This window comes from Lactuca serriola, chromosome 1 (genome assembly GCF_051521515.1).
Source record: "Lactuca serriola cultivar US96UC23 chromosome 1, Lser_US96UC23_V15, whole genome shotgun sequence".
In the NCBI taxonomy this organism is placed as follows: Eukaryota; Viridiplantae; Streptophyta; class Magnoliopsida; order Asterales; family Asteraceae; genus Lactuca; species Lactuca serriola.
The window spans coordinates 14,841,828-14,859,111 of NC_136408.1; the positions used below are offsets into that span (position 1 = coordinate 14,841,828).

Sequence of the window (17,284 nt, forward strand, 5' to 3'; positions counted from 1 at the left end):
TCACAGAGTCATGGGAAATACTAAAGTGGTCCTCCAGACCAGGGAGCTTATCCAACAGATCATGCAGAGATTGCAGACTGCTCAGAGTCGACATTAAGGTTATGTTGAGCGGCGCCGATCAGAGTTAGAGTTTCGGGTCGGCGATACGATGCCACTGAAGGTCTCACCCTGGAATGATGTGATACGCTTCAGGAAGAGGGAAAAAATGGGTCCTCGGTATATTGGACCGTTATGTGTGATCGCCAGGGTACACAAGGTGGTATACAGGTTGGATTTGTTGAGTGAGCTCAGCCAAATCCATAACACTTTCCATGTTTCGCAGTTGAGAAAGTGCATGTTGGACGATGAGGTAGTGGTCCTTTTGGATGATATTTCAGGTCGATGAACGCTTTAATTATATTGAGAGGCCGGTAGCAATAATGGAAAGAAAGATGAATATTTTGTGCAATAAGGAGATTCCTTTGGTAAAGGTTCAGTGGCAACATCGAAAAGGCTTTGAGTGGTCCTGGGAGCCGAAGGCGGAGATGCATGAGCATTATCCTGAGTTATTCGCGGTTACCGATTTCGAGGACGAAGTCTAGTTCAAGTGGGCGAGAATTGTAACATCCTAATGATGAGGTACTTTCGTTTGTAACCTTAAGTATGAAAGAACATTTCATTTTGACCCTTGGGTTTGAAAAGATTGTAAAAATGGCCCATAGTGGCATTTTGGTAATTTTGGCCAGGAGGTAGTATGTTGAGTGTACGTTGTGTATGCTAGGCGTACTAGGGCCGACCCTAGTACGTTGTGCGTACACCGCGTACATAGGGCGTACGTGGTGAAACTTCAAACCCTAATTTTTAGGGTTTTGTCCATATTTAAGCATCATTATCTCTCATTTCTCATTCTCTCACCAACCTCCATCTGAGAAAACTGACCCTCAAGTTAACCTTAAGTGAGAATAGTGCATCTTGACCTTATCTTTGTATTTTGTGGCATTATTGAAGAAGAAGAAGGTGGTAAGAAGAGCTTGGATCTTAGACGCAACTTGGATATGAGATTAGTAAATGAGTTATTTTGAAGAGTGTTGAATTTTTTGGCATGTTACACATAAAAATAACATGCGTATCTTAAACTTACGGCGTACACGTCATTTCGTCTTCAACACGGGTCTACGTGTAGTTGTGCCCTACATGTCATTTTGTTAACACGCGTCAAAGTGTACTTATGACCTACATTCCATTTCGTTAACACGTGGTCCTATAAGATCTCAACCTCTTTGTCGTTCTGCCATTATCCCCTAACTAATATGCAGTAACTTTTAAGCATATAAACAATCACGCACATAAATACTACATATTAGGCTCTACAACCACATAGAAAACAATACTATGGGCTTTACGTAATGGTTCCTATATCATAACATACACGAATATATATTGGAATACATGATACAGTGATATGAGCTCATTTAGACAGTTACTCCGAAGATCAACAACTTTTCAGACGATCCCACTGACGAACAACGAGCCTAACGAGTATTAACCTATAATATTGTAACCTGTTAATTCGTATGACGATCTGGTAATGAAAGCTAGATCCTTCACTAATCCCAGTGAATCCCGAAACTTCTATCAAATACGGATCAGTCGGGCTGGACAGCTGGGAGGCATGGCCATTTTGGTGTATAACCTTTTTGAAATTCAACAACCAAGTCAACGTGACGATTCTAGACACATCTCCTATAAGCAGATCAATTATCTTTATAATTAGAATCATTGATAAATCTTATATACATCCATAACAATGATTATGAATATAAATATAAGTTACATTAAAACCGTAGCTTAACTTACCGAGATTTTCCTGACAGAAGTCCAGAAATTGCACCGACAATACTCCGCCCTACTAGCTACTAGATGACGGGCTCTCAGGGCTTCTCTAGGAGCTCGAAACTAAGGTAAAATTGGGCTAAATGTAGAGAAAATCGAGAGAGAAAATGTAGGAGGTGTGTGGAATGAATGAGGTCAGAGACTTCAATTTATAGGCTAAGAATTTGGCATGCGTGCAGCGCACAAACTTGGTCGGTAAGGGTTCCTCTCAGAACGTGACATGTGTCGAATTTTGGGTGGTGTTGTGTGGCCCATTCCAGAAGGTGTGTGCGCCGCACCTCTTGCGCGCACGTACGAATTTCCAAATATTAAAAAAAGTGTATTTTCTTCATACAAATTATGCTTTTGACGTTTTTTTGACAAAATTGCAAGAATGGTCCCTGTGGTTAGGTGGAAATTGCCACTTTGGGCCAAAAAGGTTTGGGCTAGCATTGATGGACCATAGGTTTGCATTTTGTTGCCACTTTGGTCCAAAACCTTAACTGCCGTCACTTTTCCCCCGTTACCATCCATTTGACTTGTCAAATGGAGGGTATTTTCGTCATTCCCTATTTTACTCCCTATATTTAATTAATAAATTCCTTTTACGTATCCATCCCTTACCGCCATACGGATAAAAGCGTCGATCATACTCACATTTATAGTCTTAATTACATAGATATTCGTTTCCACTTCGATTTTCATTAACTGAGGATCAAGAACCCTAAACCCATTTCCAGCTTGTGCGCTTCGATCAAGTGAGTTGATCAATTAATGCAAGTTCCAATGTGGAATGTAAGGTTGTATGAGAAAGCATTCAACGCAAGGGTGGTTTATGGTACGTAATTTTTATTTTGCTCACTAAGTTGCCTTTTTATGTGAAATCCTCTCATCTGAAACTTCTTTTTTGTTCTTGTTTTGAAGATGGATACCCTACTCTGTTTACCATCAAGCTACATCATGGGGGAGAGTTCACAAAGTTTCCAGATGTGAACTACATTGATGGAACTGTGACATATGTTGACATGGTCGATATAGAAGAGTTTTCTGTTCATGAAATGGATGCCATCATGAAAGGGTTAGGATACTCAGTTCCCCCAGTTATCTATTATCATTTTCGGTTGCCCAAAGGAGACATGCATTTTGGACTACGTGCCCTAGGAAACGATGATGATGTTCGTAATCTTGCCCAATATGTGAAGGAGCATAAAGTCATAAGGGTGTACACTGAACACGGTTTTACAAAATTGCTTACTTACTTTATGGCTCCTAAACCTGTTAAAAAGGTCACTATTGAGCAATTAGATGAAATTGAGGAACATGAAACCACCACAATTGATAACCAAGCTAGTGATAGGAAAAGGAGTGGACCAAGGACAAATCTTTGTCATTATCCCCTGTTTTACATAATGAAGGTGCTTTGTCAATATCCCCTGTTTTACATAATAAAGGTGCTTTCTCATTATCCCCTGAGTATAATAGGAAAAGGAGTTGGACCAAGGACAAATCTTTGTCATCATGCAATAAGAAATTGGCCATGGGTGATGTTAGTGAAGCTAATGTAGATGGGGATAAGGATCATGCACCTAATGATTTTGATGAGGCAGCTAATGAATTTGATCTTGGATTGTACCAACAGATTTTAGAATCTAATTCTGAATTTGATAATGGATTCAATGAAGAGAAGGAAGGGGATGAAGGGGAGGAGGTAGTTAATGAAGTTAGTGCTAATGTAGATATGAGGAATTATGAGAAGGATGCTAGAGTTGAAGATGATGTAGATATGGGGGTTATCAGATGGATGCTTGAGTTGAAGATGAAGTAGATATGGGGGGTTATCAGATGGATATTGGAGTTGAAGATGAAGTTACTCATAATGTAGCTAAGGATGAAAGAGGTGATGGGGAGGAGGATAATGGTGAAAGAAGTGATGGGGAGGATGATAGTGATGAAAGAAGTGATGGGGAGGAGGATAGTGATGACAGTGACTTTTGGGTAGATGAGGATAACATAATTCCTGAAGTAGATGTAGATATGAAGGATTTTTACATGAGTGTTGATCTGGAAGCTGAATTTATGGAAAAGAGAGTAACAAATCCCATGCATAATGATAGTGATGAAGACCCTAAAGACCCTGAAGATTTGGATGTAATTGATAATGACCGATGGGATTCAATGGATGAGGGTTCTGATATATAAAGGAAAAGGAGAGTTTTATTAAAAGAATTAGGGAAGGAGACAAGGTGCTCTCAAGGGGAGATACATAAAGTTACTTTTAGGATAGGACAAAAATATAAAAGTAAAAAGGAGTTAAAGGCAAAAATACAATTGCATGCATTGGAAACCAGGAGGAATATATTCTTCAAGAAAAACGACAAAACAAGGTTAAGAGCTTTATGCAAAGGGACTGTAGCCTTTAATGAGGGTGATGTTGGTGAACCTACCCCTTGTCCTTGGGTGATACAAGGTTCTAGATCAAATAAAGATGGTAGTTGGATGATTAAAACATATAACCACGAACACAGATGCTTGCATACAAGAAAAGTGAGATCTGCAACTGTAAAGTTCATTGGGAAGCAAATAATGGATCAGGTTGAATTAAACCCAACAATCCCTGTGAAAGCTTTAAAAGAGCAACTGCAAAAGGAATATCAAGTGGGTTTCTCTATACATCAGATTTTCAGGGCTAAATCTAATGCAAAAAAACAAGTGCAAGGGGATTACAGAAAACAGTATGAGGTTCTTAGAGATTATATCTTAGAGCTACAGTCTACCAATCCAGATACAACTGTGAAGTTAGAATTTGAGTCTGAACCCAACTCCAATGCCACCTCAAGAAGATTTAAAAGAATTTATGTGTATCTGGGTGGAATGAAGAAAGGGTTTAGAGCTTGCCTGAGGGATTTTCTTGGTTTTGATGGGGCATTTATGAAGGGCCCTTTCCCAGGACAGATATTGACTGCAGTTGGGGTAGACTCAAACAATGGAATATACCCCCTGGCTTATGCTATTGTTGAGTCTGAGAATACTCAAAGCTGTAAATGGTTTCTTGAGATTTTAGGAGATGACCTAGACCTATATGCAAACTCAAACTTCACATTTATAAGTGATAGACAAAAGGTATGTAATTGGTATCTTAAATTTACTATATTTGCATGAAATATACTAACTATGTTTTATTTCCTTACAGGGTTTACAGGCACCCATTGCTCAGTTGTTTCCATGTGCTGAGCACATATATTGTCTCAGGCATATACATGATAATATGAAGAGAACATGGAGATCTAATGAACACAAAGAACACTTGTGGAATTGTGCCACATCAACAACAATCCAAGAGTTCAACCACTTAATGAATGAATTCAACTTATTTGACAAGGATGCATATAATTGGTTGAAGCAGATCCCCCCACAACACTGGGCAAGAAGCCATTTCACAGGTAATTTCCAAATTTGCCCCTGAGGTGTATTACTTTGTTAGTACACTGTCTTACTTACTATTTACTTTGTTTTTGACAACATTTCAGGGAGAGCAATATTAGATATGCTTTTAAATAATCTTTGTGAAGTTTTCAACAGCAAATTGGTTGAAGGAAGGGATAAGCCACTAATAACTTGCTTGGAGTACATCAGGGAATATATGATGAAAAGAATCTGCAATGTCATCAAGGTGCAAAATAAGTGTGTAGGGCCTCTAACTCCTTCTTCAACAAAGATTATGGACAAAAATGTCTATTTGGCATCTCAGTACACAACTAGGTGGAATGGTTCAGACAAATACCAAGTGAAAGGGCCATGGCAGGATCAACAAGTTGTTGACATGGCAGAAAGGGTATGCAGCTGCAAGAAGTGGGAATTAACTGACCTCCCTTGTAAACATGTCCTAGCTGTCCTAAATGATAAAGCATATAATGGTGAAAAGATTGGAGAGTTACACACTTATGTCCACAGGGTGCATTGGCTAGAAACTTGGAAAGCAGCTTATGTTCATAAGGTAGATCCTATTAAAGGGAGAGCAATGTGGCATATAAGTGATTGCCCAATTAAATTCACCCCTCCTTTGCACCATAATCAGCCTGGGAGACCCAAGAAAAAGAGAAGGCAATCTGCAGGGGAGAGAAGCCAGAAGAAAAGAGAGAATGGTAATGGTGCTAGTGGGAGTCAAACTGATGGGGCTAGTGGGAGTCAAACTCATGCTGCAAGTGGGAGTGGGAAGTTAACAAGAAAGTTTATTAGTGTGACTTGCAGCAAGTGTAAAAATAAAGGGCACAATGCTAGAACTTGCAAGGGCCAAGTAGGAAATTGAAGGGGTTTGAAGCTAGTTTGACGTCTTTTGGGTTTTACATGTCAACTGCTTATGTTTATTGTATGTTATGTACTCGATGTCTTTTGGTGTGGAAGATACATTGATGTTCTTTTTGGTACTTGATAGTATGTTACTAAAAACTGTATGTCTTTTGATTTATGGGAAAAACATATCAGAAATTTAATGGTATGGTTTATGGTATGTTTAATTTGATGTTAATTGCATACTTTACAATGTTTAAATCATACAATTGATGTTCTTTTTGGTACTTGATAGTATGTTACTAAAAACTGTATGTCTTTTGATTTATGGGAAAAACATATCAGAAATTTAATGGTATGGTTTATGGTATGTTTAATTTGATGTTAATTGCATACGTTACAATGTTTAAATCATACAATTGGATGTTATGGTTTATGGTATGTTTAATTTGTTGTTAAATGCATATTTTACAATGTTTAAATTTGTTGTTAATTGCATACATAAATGGAATGGTCAAAATATAGATACCAAATATAATTTCCATTGACATTTTGTTGCAAAACATGTCTTACATGGATTACATTGCTTACATCTTGAACAAAATACTACTTTCATACAACTTACCAAAATATTACACTGCTTACTGCTCACAGCTTACATATTCAACAAAAAACTACATACCCAAACTATTAAATTCTCAAGCTACTTGTAAAATAGAACATACACAAAGAAAATCCAACTGCATAACATGTAAATTTTGAGTCTTGTGGTCTGAGCCTTCACTTTGTTTATTGTCCTCAACAATCCAGGTATGATGGTTTTTGAACGTTCACACATTGGACCATCATACCACCCAATAAAGCGACACTTCGATCCCTTCAAAAAAAAAAAAGACAACACATGTTCTTAACATGTAATGCGACAACAATGATGCAAATACAAAATCCATTTGCTTACCTCAGTCGGGCATCCCCAGAAACGGCGACCTAGGTTTTTGTCGGTCCACGAAGTGCGAACAATAGCCATTTTACCACAAAAACACAACACCATTGTTAATTTCTTCAGAGGGAAATTGTGAATAGTGATGTGTTAGGGCTTGTGAAGAAGACGGGAACGAGGGGATTAAAGCTTGAGGACAGCAGTATCATCGATTAATCTTATAGGAAGAGGAATTTATTAATTAAATATAGGGAGTAAAATAGGGAATGGAATGACGAAAATACCCTCCATTTGACAAGTCAAATGGATGGTAACAGGGGAAAAGTGACAGCAGTTAAGGTTTTGGACCAAAGTGGCAACAAAATGCAAACCTATGGTCCATCAATGCTAGCCCAAACCTTTTTGGCCCAAAGTGGCAATTTCCACCTAACCACAGGGACCATTCTTGCAATTTTGTCTTTTTTTTTTTATATCTACACGTAGCTATCGACGAGATCTATAACTTTCATTTAGACTTCGTCAACTAATTCTCAATTTATTTTTAAAGCTATATTTTTAGCATGCTTAAAGTGTTAAAACATGTGTAAAAATCATAAGTTTCTCATATGATATCCGTTCTCAGCTGTCTTTATATCGACATAATCATATGAACGCGATATTCAATTCTCGTTTAGATTTTTTCCCTAACAATCGACCGATTTCCATTTCGGTTTTTATGTCGTACATTGTTACACTGGAACTTATAAAAATCACAACTTTCTCTTATGAAGTCAGATTTGGACATTCTTTATACGTATACTATCGGTTTTGCGATTACTATGACTTCCTTTAGGACTATTTAGTCTAATTAGTTCTCTATCAAAATCCTCTAGTTACATGGTTGATTATACTGTAGGCGAAAAAATAAGATGTTACACAAATCATGAAAAAAGACATGTTGTGGTTTTGTGTCTCGTGTTCCTCCACCTTCCCGTAATGCCACATCAACCCACAACATACGGTAGATGTATACCGTTTAACCTAAAAAACAATAAAATAGATAGAACATATTATATCTTGGCTCCGAGACAAGTATTTTGAGATTGCATGGTATTTTTAAAAAATACTTAGTTTTGATTGTTTTATATAATCTTACACAAGGTTAATTTTTATATTATTCTTTAAACTTTTATTAAATATTATTAAAAAAATTATTTACTTGGGAACCAAGTAATTTACCATTGGTTTTTTTTCATCCACAACCAAAAGACCGACTATATCCCTATAGAGGCCATTATGGTAATTTCCATCTCTCGAAACAACTGCTAGGGCATAACCGGCTGTATCCGCCTATAAATACCCTTCTCCGTCCTCCCTCCTTCATTCTTGATGCAACGCTCCTCGGTAGATCCCGAGAGCGAAAAACGAACCTCTCAAAAGAGTGAAGCGAAAAACCTTCGCAATCAATCCAACTTTTAAATCATTCCATAGATCGAATCAAAATTTTAATTCAAAATTATAAACTCGCTCAACCCTCTTCAAATATTTCGATACCCTAATTTTCTTGACTTTCGTCTGCAAATTTGGCCGATCTGGCTACAGAGCAACAGTAATGGATATACGGTTCCCGCACTCTCCGGCAGAGGTTGCAAAAGTCCGGCTGGTTCAGTTCGGCATCCTCAGTCCTGATGAAATTGTAATAACGATTTCTTCCCTTTCCGTTGCTTTTCTTGGTCACTGTATACGGAATTCCAGAATCCATTCGGTCTTTCGTCAGTTGGTGTTGTCTTTTGTGTGGTCTTGATAACAATTTTTTTTTTCGGTTTAGAGGTGTTTGCATGAAAAGTTTGAGGTTAGGAAGAGTTTTCATTGTTTCTTGTTAGTGATCATCATTGGCGTCCTATAGTTAGTCGTAACCACTTGTCTTGAGCTGAGGGCTTGACTGAGTAGATGTTTTTTTTTTGTTATTGTATTTGTGGGAGTAGAACTAGAACAACGCAAGAATCATCATGGCTTATATTGTTTATGTTTCTTGTTGCAGAGACAAATGTCTGTTGTGCATATAGAGCATGGTGAAACGACAGAAAGAGGGAAGCCCAAGGTAGCGGGACTTAGTGACCCGAGGCTTGGGACTATTGATCGGAAAATGAAATGTGAGACATGTATGGCTAATATGGCCGAGTGCCCTGGTCATTTTGGGCATCTCGAGCTTGCCAAACCTATGTTTCATATTGGATTTATGAAGACAGTACTCAGCATTATGCGATGCGTGTGCTTCAATTGCTCAAAAATACTTGCGGATGAGGTACTCTATAAAAATGCAATTTGGGTTATTTGGAGTTATGTAGATTCAATATTCTTTATGAAGTTTGTTTTATAGCTTGAATTGAAACAAGTATTTTGTTACAATCTGTTTGTTAGTGTTATGAGTTATGACCATGTGCATTGAACTCTGTATGCTAGTATGTCTAAATCTTGATGTCCTTTGATTGTTTCTGGTTCTACAGGAGGATCACAAATTCAAGCAAGCCCAAAAAATTAGAAACCCAAAAAACAGGCTTAAGAAGATTCTAGATGCGTGCAAGAGCAAAACTAAATGTGATGGTGGTGATGAGATTGATTCTCAAAACCAGGATACGGATGAACCAGTTAAGAAGAGCCGGGGTGGTTGTGGTGCACAGCAACCAAAGATCACCATTGAAGGTATGAAAATGGTTGCAGAATACAAGCTTCAGAAGAAGAAAAGTGATGACTCAGAACAGCTTCCTGAGCCGGCTGAAAGAAAGCAACAGCTTTCTGCAGAAAAAGTATCATTCTGGAACTCCACATTACGTTTACATAGTGAACTATTGTGTTATAATGGCTCATAAGCATCAATATATTCCAGGTTCTGAGTGTATTGAAGCGGGTTAGTGATGAAGACTGCATATTGTTGGGTTTGAACCCCAAATATGCTCGTCCAGATTGGATGATCCTGCAGGTTCTTCCAATACCTCCACCCCCAGTCAGACCATCTGTGATGATGGATACTTCTGCTCGTAGTGAGGCAAGTTTCTTTGTTTAGGTTCTTTTTAGTCAAGATTTCATTCGACTTACTATTTCTACTCATGTCTGAAACAGGATGACTTGACTCATCAACTGGCCATGATCATCAGACACAATGAGAATCTGAGGAGGCAAGAAAGGAATGGAGCTCCTGCACACATAATCTCTGAATTCGCACAGCTACTTCAGTTCCATGTTGCTACATATTTTGACAATGAGCTTCCTGGTCAACCAAGGGTATATATATAAGTTTCTATTCAATATCAAATTGAACATTTGTTGTAGTATAGTTACATTGTCCTCACATGGAATATTGTTCATCCCACCTACAGGCTACACAACGGTCAGGGCGGCCTATTAAATCCATATGCAGTAGGCTCAAGGCAAAGGAGGGTCGGATCAGAGGCAATCTGATGGGGAAGCGTGTTGACTTTTCAGCACGTACAGTCATCACTCCAGATCCAACCATTAACATTGATCAACTCGGAGTACCATGGAGTATTGCTTTGAATCTTACTTATCCTGAGACTGTTACTCCTTATAACATAGAAAGGTCTTCTTCTTCTTCACTTTATTATCTTTTTCTCTACTTCTTCCCATTTAAGTTTTTGTTAAACTTGTTTTTTCTTCCATTTTCCATTAGGCTTAAGGAGCTTGTTGAGTATGGTCCTCATCCTCCCCCTGGTAAAACTGGAGCCAAGTATATTATCAGGGATGATGGTCAAAGGCTTGATCTTCGTTACTTGAAGAAAAGTAGTGATCATCATCTGGAGTTTGGATACAAGGCATGTTGTACCTTCTGTATATCCTTGATTATCTTGTCATTCTTGATAACCTTGTTATCCTACACAGGTGGAGAGACACTTGAATGATGGAGATTTTGTGCTTTTCAATCGACAACCGAGTCTGCATAAGATGTCTATAATGGGGCATAGGATCAAGATCATGCCATACTCCACCTTCCGGTTAAATCTATCTGTCACTTCACCATACAATGCTGATTTTGATGGAGATGAAATGAACATGCATGTGCCTCAGTCATTTGAAACAAGAGCAGAGGTTCTGGAGCTGATGATGGTGCCTAAATGCATAGTATCACCTCAGGCCAATCGGCCAGTTATGGGTATCGTGCAGGATACACTCTTAGGTTGTCGTAAAGTCACCAAAAGAGATACTTTTATTGAAAAGGTGATAATACTTTTAAGCCTTTCAAGACTTTCGAGATGATAGTTAAACATCTTTGATTTGACCTTTGATGACCCTGTTTGATATGCAGGATGTTTTCATGAACATATTGATGTGGTGGGAGGATTTTGATGGAAAAGTACCAACACCTACCATTCTGAAACCTAGACCTTTATGGACTGGGAAACAAGTGTTCAATCTCATCATTCCAAAGCAGATCAATCTGATTAGGACAGCAGCTTGGCATTCGGAAACTGAAACCGGGCATATGACACCGGGTGATACTCAAGTTCGAATAGAGAAGGGAGAGGTTATAACTGGCACCCTTTGTAAAAAAACCCTCGGTGCATCTACAGGGAGTTTGATACATGTCATCTGGTGTGTTTTCTTTCTGTACTTGTGTGACATGGTAATTAGTAATTAGTTGGTGTGGGTGTAATTTATGTTTATAATCATTCATTCATTCATGTTACAGGGAGGAAGTTGGTCCAGATGCTGCCCGCAAGTTTCTTGGACATACCCAGTGGCTTGTTAACTACTGGCTTTTGCAACAAGGGTTCAGCATTGGCATTGGAGACACCATTGCTGATGCAGCAACCATGGAAACCATCAATGAAACTATTTCAAAAGCCAAGAATGAGGTGAAAGAACTTATTAGGACTGCTCATGATAAACAGCTGGAGCCAGAGCCTGGTCGAACTATGATGGAGTCATTTGAAAACAGAGTGAATCAGGTACTACCCCCATTCATTGTGATAACTTCCACAATCACAATGGCTACACTACACTGGTTATGTGATTATGAAATAGTAACATGGTGTAAGTTGTGTTCAGGTCCTGAACAAGGCTCGTGATGACGCAGGAAGTAGTGCCCAGAAAAGTTTATCAGAAAGCAACAATCTCAAGGCTATGGTGACAGCAGGTTCCAAAGGAAGTTTCATCAATATATCTCAAATGACTGCTTGTGTGGGACAACAGAACGTTGAGGGTAAACGAATCCCGTATGGGTTCATAGATCGAACACTTCCTCATTTCACAAAAGATGATAATGGGCCTGAAAGTCGTGGGTTTGTGGAGAACTCTTATCTTCGAGGTTTGACACCACAAGAGTTCTTCTTTCACGCCATGGGAGGTAGAGAAGGTCTGATTGATACTGCTGTGAAAACATCAGAAACTGGTTATATTCAGAGGAGACTGGTGAAAGCTATGGAAGACATCATGGTGAAGTATGATGGTACTGTGAGGAACTCTCTTGGTGATGTTATCCAGTTTCTTTATGGAGAAGATGGAATGGATGCAGTTTGGATCGAGTCTCAGAAACTTGATTCTTTGAAAATCAAGAAAAAGGAGTTTGATCGGCTTTTCAAGTATGAAATTGATGATGAAAACTGGAATCCAAGTTACATGCTTCCAGAACATGTGGAGGATTTGAAAACAATCCGGGAGTTCCGGAACGTGTTCGATGCTGAAGTACAAAAACTCGAAGCCGATCGTGTCCAGCTTGGAACTGAGATCGCCACCACTGGTGACAACACATGGCCCATGCCTGTAAACCTCAAAAGGTTGATTTGGAATGCACAAAAGACATTCAAGGTTGATTTGAGAAGGCCATCTGATATGCATCCTATGGAAATCGTGGAAGCTGTTGATAAGCTTCAAGAAAGGCTGCGTGTTGTCCCGGGTGATGATCAGTTGAGTATTGAAGCCCAAAAGAACGCCACCCTTTTCTTCAATATTCTCCTTCGTAGTACTTTTGCTAGCAAGAGGGTGTTGAGTGAGTACAGGTTGACCCGTGAGGCGTTTGAATGGGTTATCGGTGAGATAGAGTCCAGATTCCTGCAGTCGCTTGTTGCACCTGGGGAAATGATTGGGTGTGTTGCGGCCCAGTCTATCGGTGAACCTGCGACACAGATGACCCTAAACACCTTCCATTATGCTGGTGTGAGTGCTAAGAATGTTACCCTGGGTGTACCCCGGTTGAGGGAGATTATCAATGTTGCTAAGAAGATCAAAACCCCTTCGTTGTCGGTCTATTTGAAGCCTGAGGTTAGTAAAACAAAAGATCGGGCCAAAAACGTGCAGTGTGCTTTGGAGTACACCACACTACGGAGTGTGACTCAAGCCACTGAAGTGTGGTATGACCCGGATCCCATGAGTACAATCATTGAAGAAGATGTTGACTTTGTCAAATCTTACTATGAAATGCCCGATGAAGAGATCGACCCGGATAAGATATCTCCTTGGTTGCTCCGTATCGAGTTGAATCGTGAGATGATGGTTGACAAGAAGCTGAGCATGGCGGATATTGCTGAAAAGATCAATCTTGAATTTGATGATGATTTGACATGTATATTTAATGATGACAATGCTGAAAAGTTGATTTTGAGAATACGTATCATGAATGATGAAGCCCCAAAAGGTGAAATGCAAGACGAATCGGCTGAGGATGATGTCTTCCTTAAAAAGATTGAAAGTAATATGTTGACAGAAATGGCGTTGCGTGGGATTCCCGATATCAACAAGGTGTTTATCAAATCGGGGAAAGTCAACAAGTTCGATGAGAATGAAGGGTTCAAGCCCGAAAACGAATGGATGTTGGATACAGAAGGTGTGAATCTTTTAGCTGTGATGTGTCATGAAGACGTGGATGCGTTGAGATCCACCAGTAATCATCTGATTGAAGTGATTGAGGTTCTTGGGATTGAAGCTGTTAGAAGGTCGTTGCTGGACGAGCTTCGGGTGGTGATTTCGTTTGATGGGTCATACGTGAATTACCGACATTTGGCTATTCTATGTGACACCATGACGTACCGTGGGCATCTTATGGCTATCACACGACACGGGATCAACAGAAACGATACGGGCCCCATGATGAGGTGTTCGTTTGAAGAAACGGTTGATATTCTTCTTGATGCTGCGGTTTATGCGGAAACCGATTATCTCCGGGGTGTTACTGAGAACATAATGCTGGGGCAGCTTGCTCCTATTGGGACCGGAGACTGTGCTTTGTTGTTGAACGAAGAGATGTTACAACAAGCGATTGATGTTCAGCTTCCGAGTTACATGGACGGGCTGGATATCGGGATGACACCTGGGCGGTCCCCCATTACTCCTTTCCACGATGGTGCAATGTCTCCCACGAATTACCTGTTGAGCCCAAATCTACGGTTGTCTCCGATTAACGATGCACAGTTTTCGCCTTATGTTGGTGGGATGGGCTTTTCGCCGACTTCATCACCGGGCTATAGCCCGTCGTCGCCTGGGTACAGCCCATCATCTCCGGGATATAGCCCCACCTCGCCTGGTTATAGCCCGACCTCACCGGGCTATAGCCCTACATCTCCGGGTTACAGTCCCACCTCTCCAACTTACAGCCCAAGTTCACCCGGTTATAGCCCAACAAGTCCTACCTACTCACCCACTTCACCTAGCTACTCCCCTACCTCACCAAGCTACTCACCCACATCGCCTAGCTACAGCCCTACATCGCCAGCTTACAGCCCGACCTCTCCGGCTTACAGCCCAACCTCTCCTTCCTACAGCCCAACCTCTCCATCCTACAGCCCGACATCACCATCCTACAGCCCAACCTCACCCTCTTACAGCCCAACCTCACCTTCCTACAGCCCAACATCACCATCCTACAGCCCGACCTCCCCTTCCTACAGCCCAACCTCCCCTGCTTACAGCCCAACTTCACCTGGGTACAGTCCTACTTCCCCAAGCTACAGTCCTACTTCTCCAAGTTACAGTCCCACCTCACCAAGTTACAACCCTTCATCCGCTAAGTACAGCCCCTCGTTGGCTTATTCTCCTAGTAGTCCATACAGCCCTACATCCCCCAACTACAGGTACCAATTACCAACCAACCAGTGTCTTGTTGTTTTTAAAAAGCATTATGTTTGTTGATGTGTGTGTTATTTGTTAAAATGTTTGCAGCCCCACATCGCCATCATATTCTCCAACATCTCCATCTTACTCTCCTTCCAGCCCTACATATAGTCCCACCAGGTACATTACATCTTATCTTAGTTGATGTTGTATATTTATTATTGAGAGTAGAGATGATGGACGTTACATATTTGGTTTTTGTGCAGTCCTTACAACACCGGTGTGAGTCCAGACTTCAGCCCAGGCTCACCACAATACAGGTAACTTTTTATTTATTATTGTTTTTTTAATAATAAAAGAATTTGTTAATAAAATTACATGTCATGTGGTTTTGGGTTTTGTCAGCCCTAGTGCTGGGTACTCGCCTAGTGCTCCTGGGTATTCGCCATCATCAACAAGCCAGTATACTCCTCATATGAGCAACAAGGACGATACATCAAAGCCATAATAAACATATATATATATATATATATATATATATATATATATATATTCTATTTTGGAGAAAACCCCAAAGGATATAGATGGATGGATATGCTAGTCTTGTCTTGCTTGTGTTTTATAATTTGTATCTCCATCACCCGTTCCCATGGATTGGATTGCTACTTGTTAGATATGACATGATGGACTTGACTTTTAACTCGTTCGTATAAAGTGGGACAAGAAAGAGAATTATTGTTTTTTTTTTTTGTTATAGATCTCAAACTAAAAACTGGGCTAACTGAATATCCATCCATCAACTTGTAAAATTTTCTCTCCCAAGTTTCATGCCATCATCGACAATTAGATTTGGTGTATCTATCACCGGACTTGCTTTGAAATCAAATTTATTTATTTTTAAAATTAAATTTAATGTATTGCCATACTACATCAGTGTTGGTTGGATGACATAAAAAACAATATTGAAAAAACTATAGATAACAAGATTGAAAAATGCTAGTTAAATTGACATGAACGGGAATAGAAAGGCAAACACCTAACAAATCATGGTTTATAGAAACAAATCAAACACTTGCTTGTGATGTAAATCTAGCGGTTGACGGGTTGAGGTTCAAAAATCCTATGTGTCCAAACTCCAAAATGTTGTTCTTGCTCCATAATTTACCCTACATCATATGCTGTGGGGCGGGTTCAACATGGGCATAGAGGGTGCAATTTACCCCATTTTTTTAGAAACAAATCAAACGTGTGTCCATTTATAAAAATTAGTAACAAACCATCTCACTGATTAGCTATGTCCAAAGGGTGCACTTCCCATTTTTATAAAAACAAATCAAACACCTCAGAAAGAATCCGTTTAACAAAATTAGCAACAAACCATACTACCAATTTGCTGTCTAGACAATAAACTATCCTCAACAACAAATACAAATACGATTGATAATGTGAAAAACAGAAATCAGTTTCAGTTGAAGAATATATACAAAACCCAAACACCATGATGTATGGTGTATGATATAAAATGTTCGCCTAATTAAGACCGCAAAGTAGAAGTATTGCTTTGTGTTAGGCAACACAATGATTTTCTCAGAGCTTTCTAACTTGGGGCTCATGAATCATTCACACATGTTAAACCGTTTATAAAATAGGGAGAATAATGAATTCAATAACCATTTAGTTCATTATAATGAGCTAACAAATCCCTTTCTTTTTGTCATTGGACTTCCCAATTGAATTCACCGTAACAATCATAATGATCAACTTTACAAAGATCCCATTGTATTCCACAAGCTCATAGCATGGGTCCCGATAAACCCTAATTTCTTGCTTCCTCTCCGCCGATAATTCATACTCTTTCAACTCATTCTAAAAAAATGGGATTCCGTGTAATAAGGTTAGATATTTAGTAATTTCTGTTATCCTAATAATCAAACATTTATCTATCCTCCATGAGGTAAATCAACAACGATTCAATTGCAAATGATTACGTGTAAAATAAACTCTGAATATTGATGAAGAATATAGACGATTTCATATGTTGGAGCTCCAAAAAACATTTCACTAAGTATAATTCAACCCATTGTCATATCAGTTCTTTTTTTTTTTTTTTTTTTTTTTTTTTTTTTTTTTTTTAACACGTGGAAACCCTATCTTTGCCAAACATCA

The 17,284-nt window shown here is 39.3% G+C and overlaps 2 protein-coding genes across 2 annotated transcripts; both read left to right on the plus strand.

Moving 5' to 3' along the window:
• Positions 1-4,434: 4,434 nt before the first annotated feature.
• Positions 4,435-6,157, plus strand: LOC145051848 (uncharacterized). The gene is made up of 3 exons (XM_078999678.1): positions 4,435-4,971; positions 5,042-5,291; positions 5,379-6,157. The coding sequence occupies exons 1-3, from the start codon at positions 4,435-4,437 to the stop codon at positions 6,155-6,157; spliced, it is 1,566 nt and encodes a 521-aa protein (XP_078855804.1).
• Positions 6,158-8,431: 2,274 nt separating this feature from the next.
• On the plus strand, positions 8,432-15,859 carry NRPB1 (RNA polymerase II large subunit). Its single transcript, XM_079001776.1, has 14 exons — positions 8,432-8,753; positions 9,099-9,362; positions 9,565-9,864; positions 9,945-10,103; positions 10,178-10,339; positions 10,435-10,655; positions 10,746-10,887; positions 10,955-11,290; positions 11,379-11,665; positions 11,763-12,021; positions 12,122-15,138; positions 15,227-15,298; positions 15,385-15,438; positions 15,524-15,859. The coding sequence occupies exons 1-14, from the start codon at positions 8,670-8,672 to the stop codon at positions 15,624-15,626; spliced, it is 5,460 nt and encodes a 1,819-aa protein (XP_078857902.1). The 5' UTR covers positions 8,432-8,669; the 3' UTR covers positions 15,627-15,859.
• Positions 15,860-17,284: the final 1,425 nt, after the last annotated feature.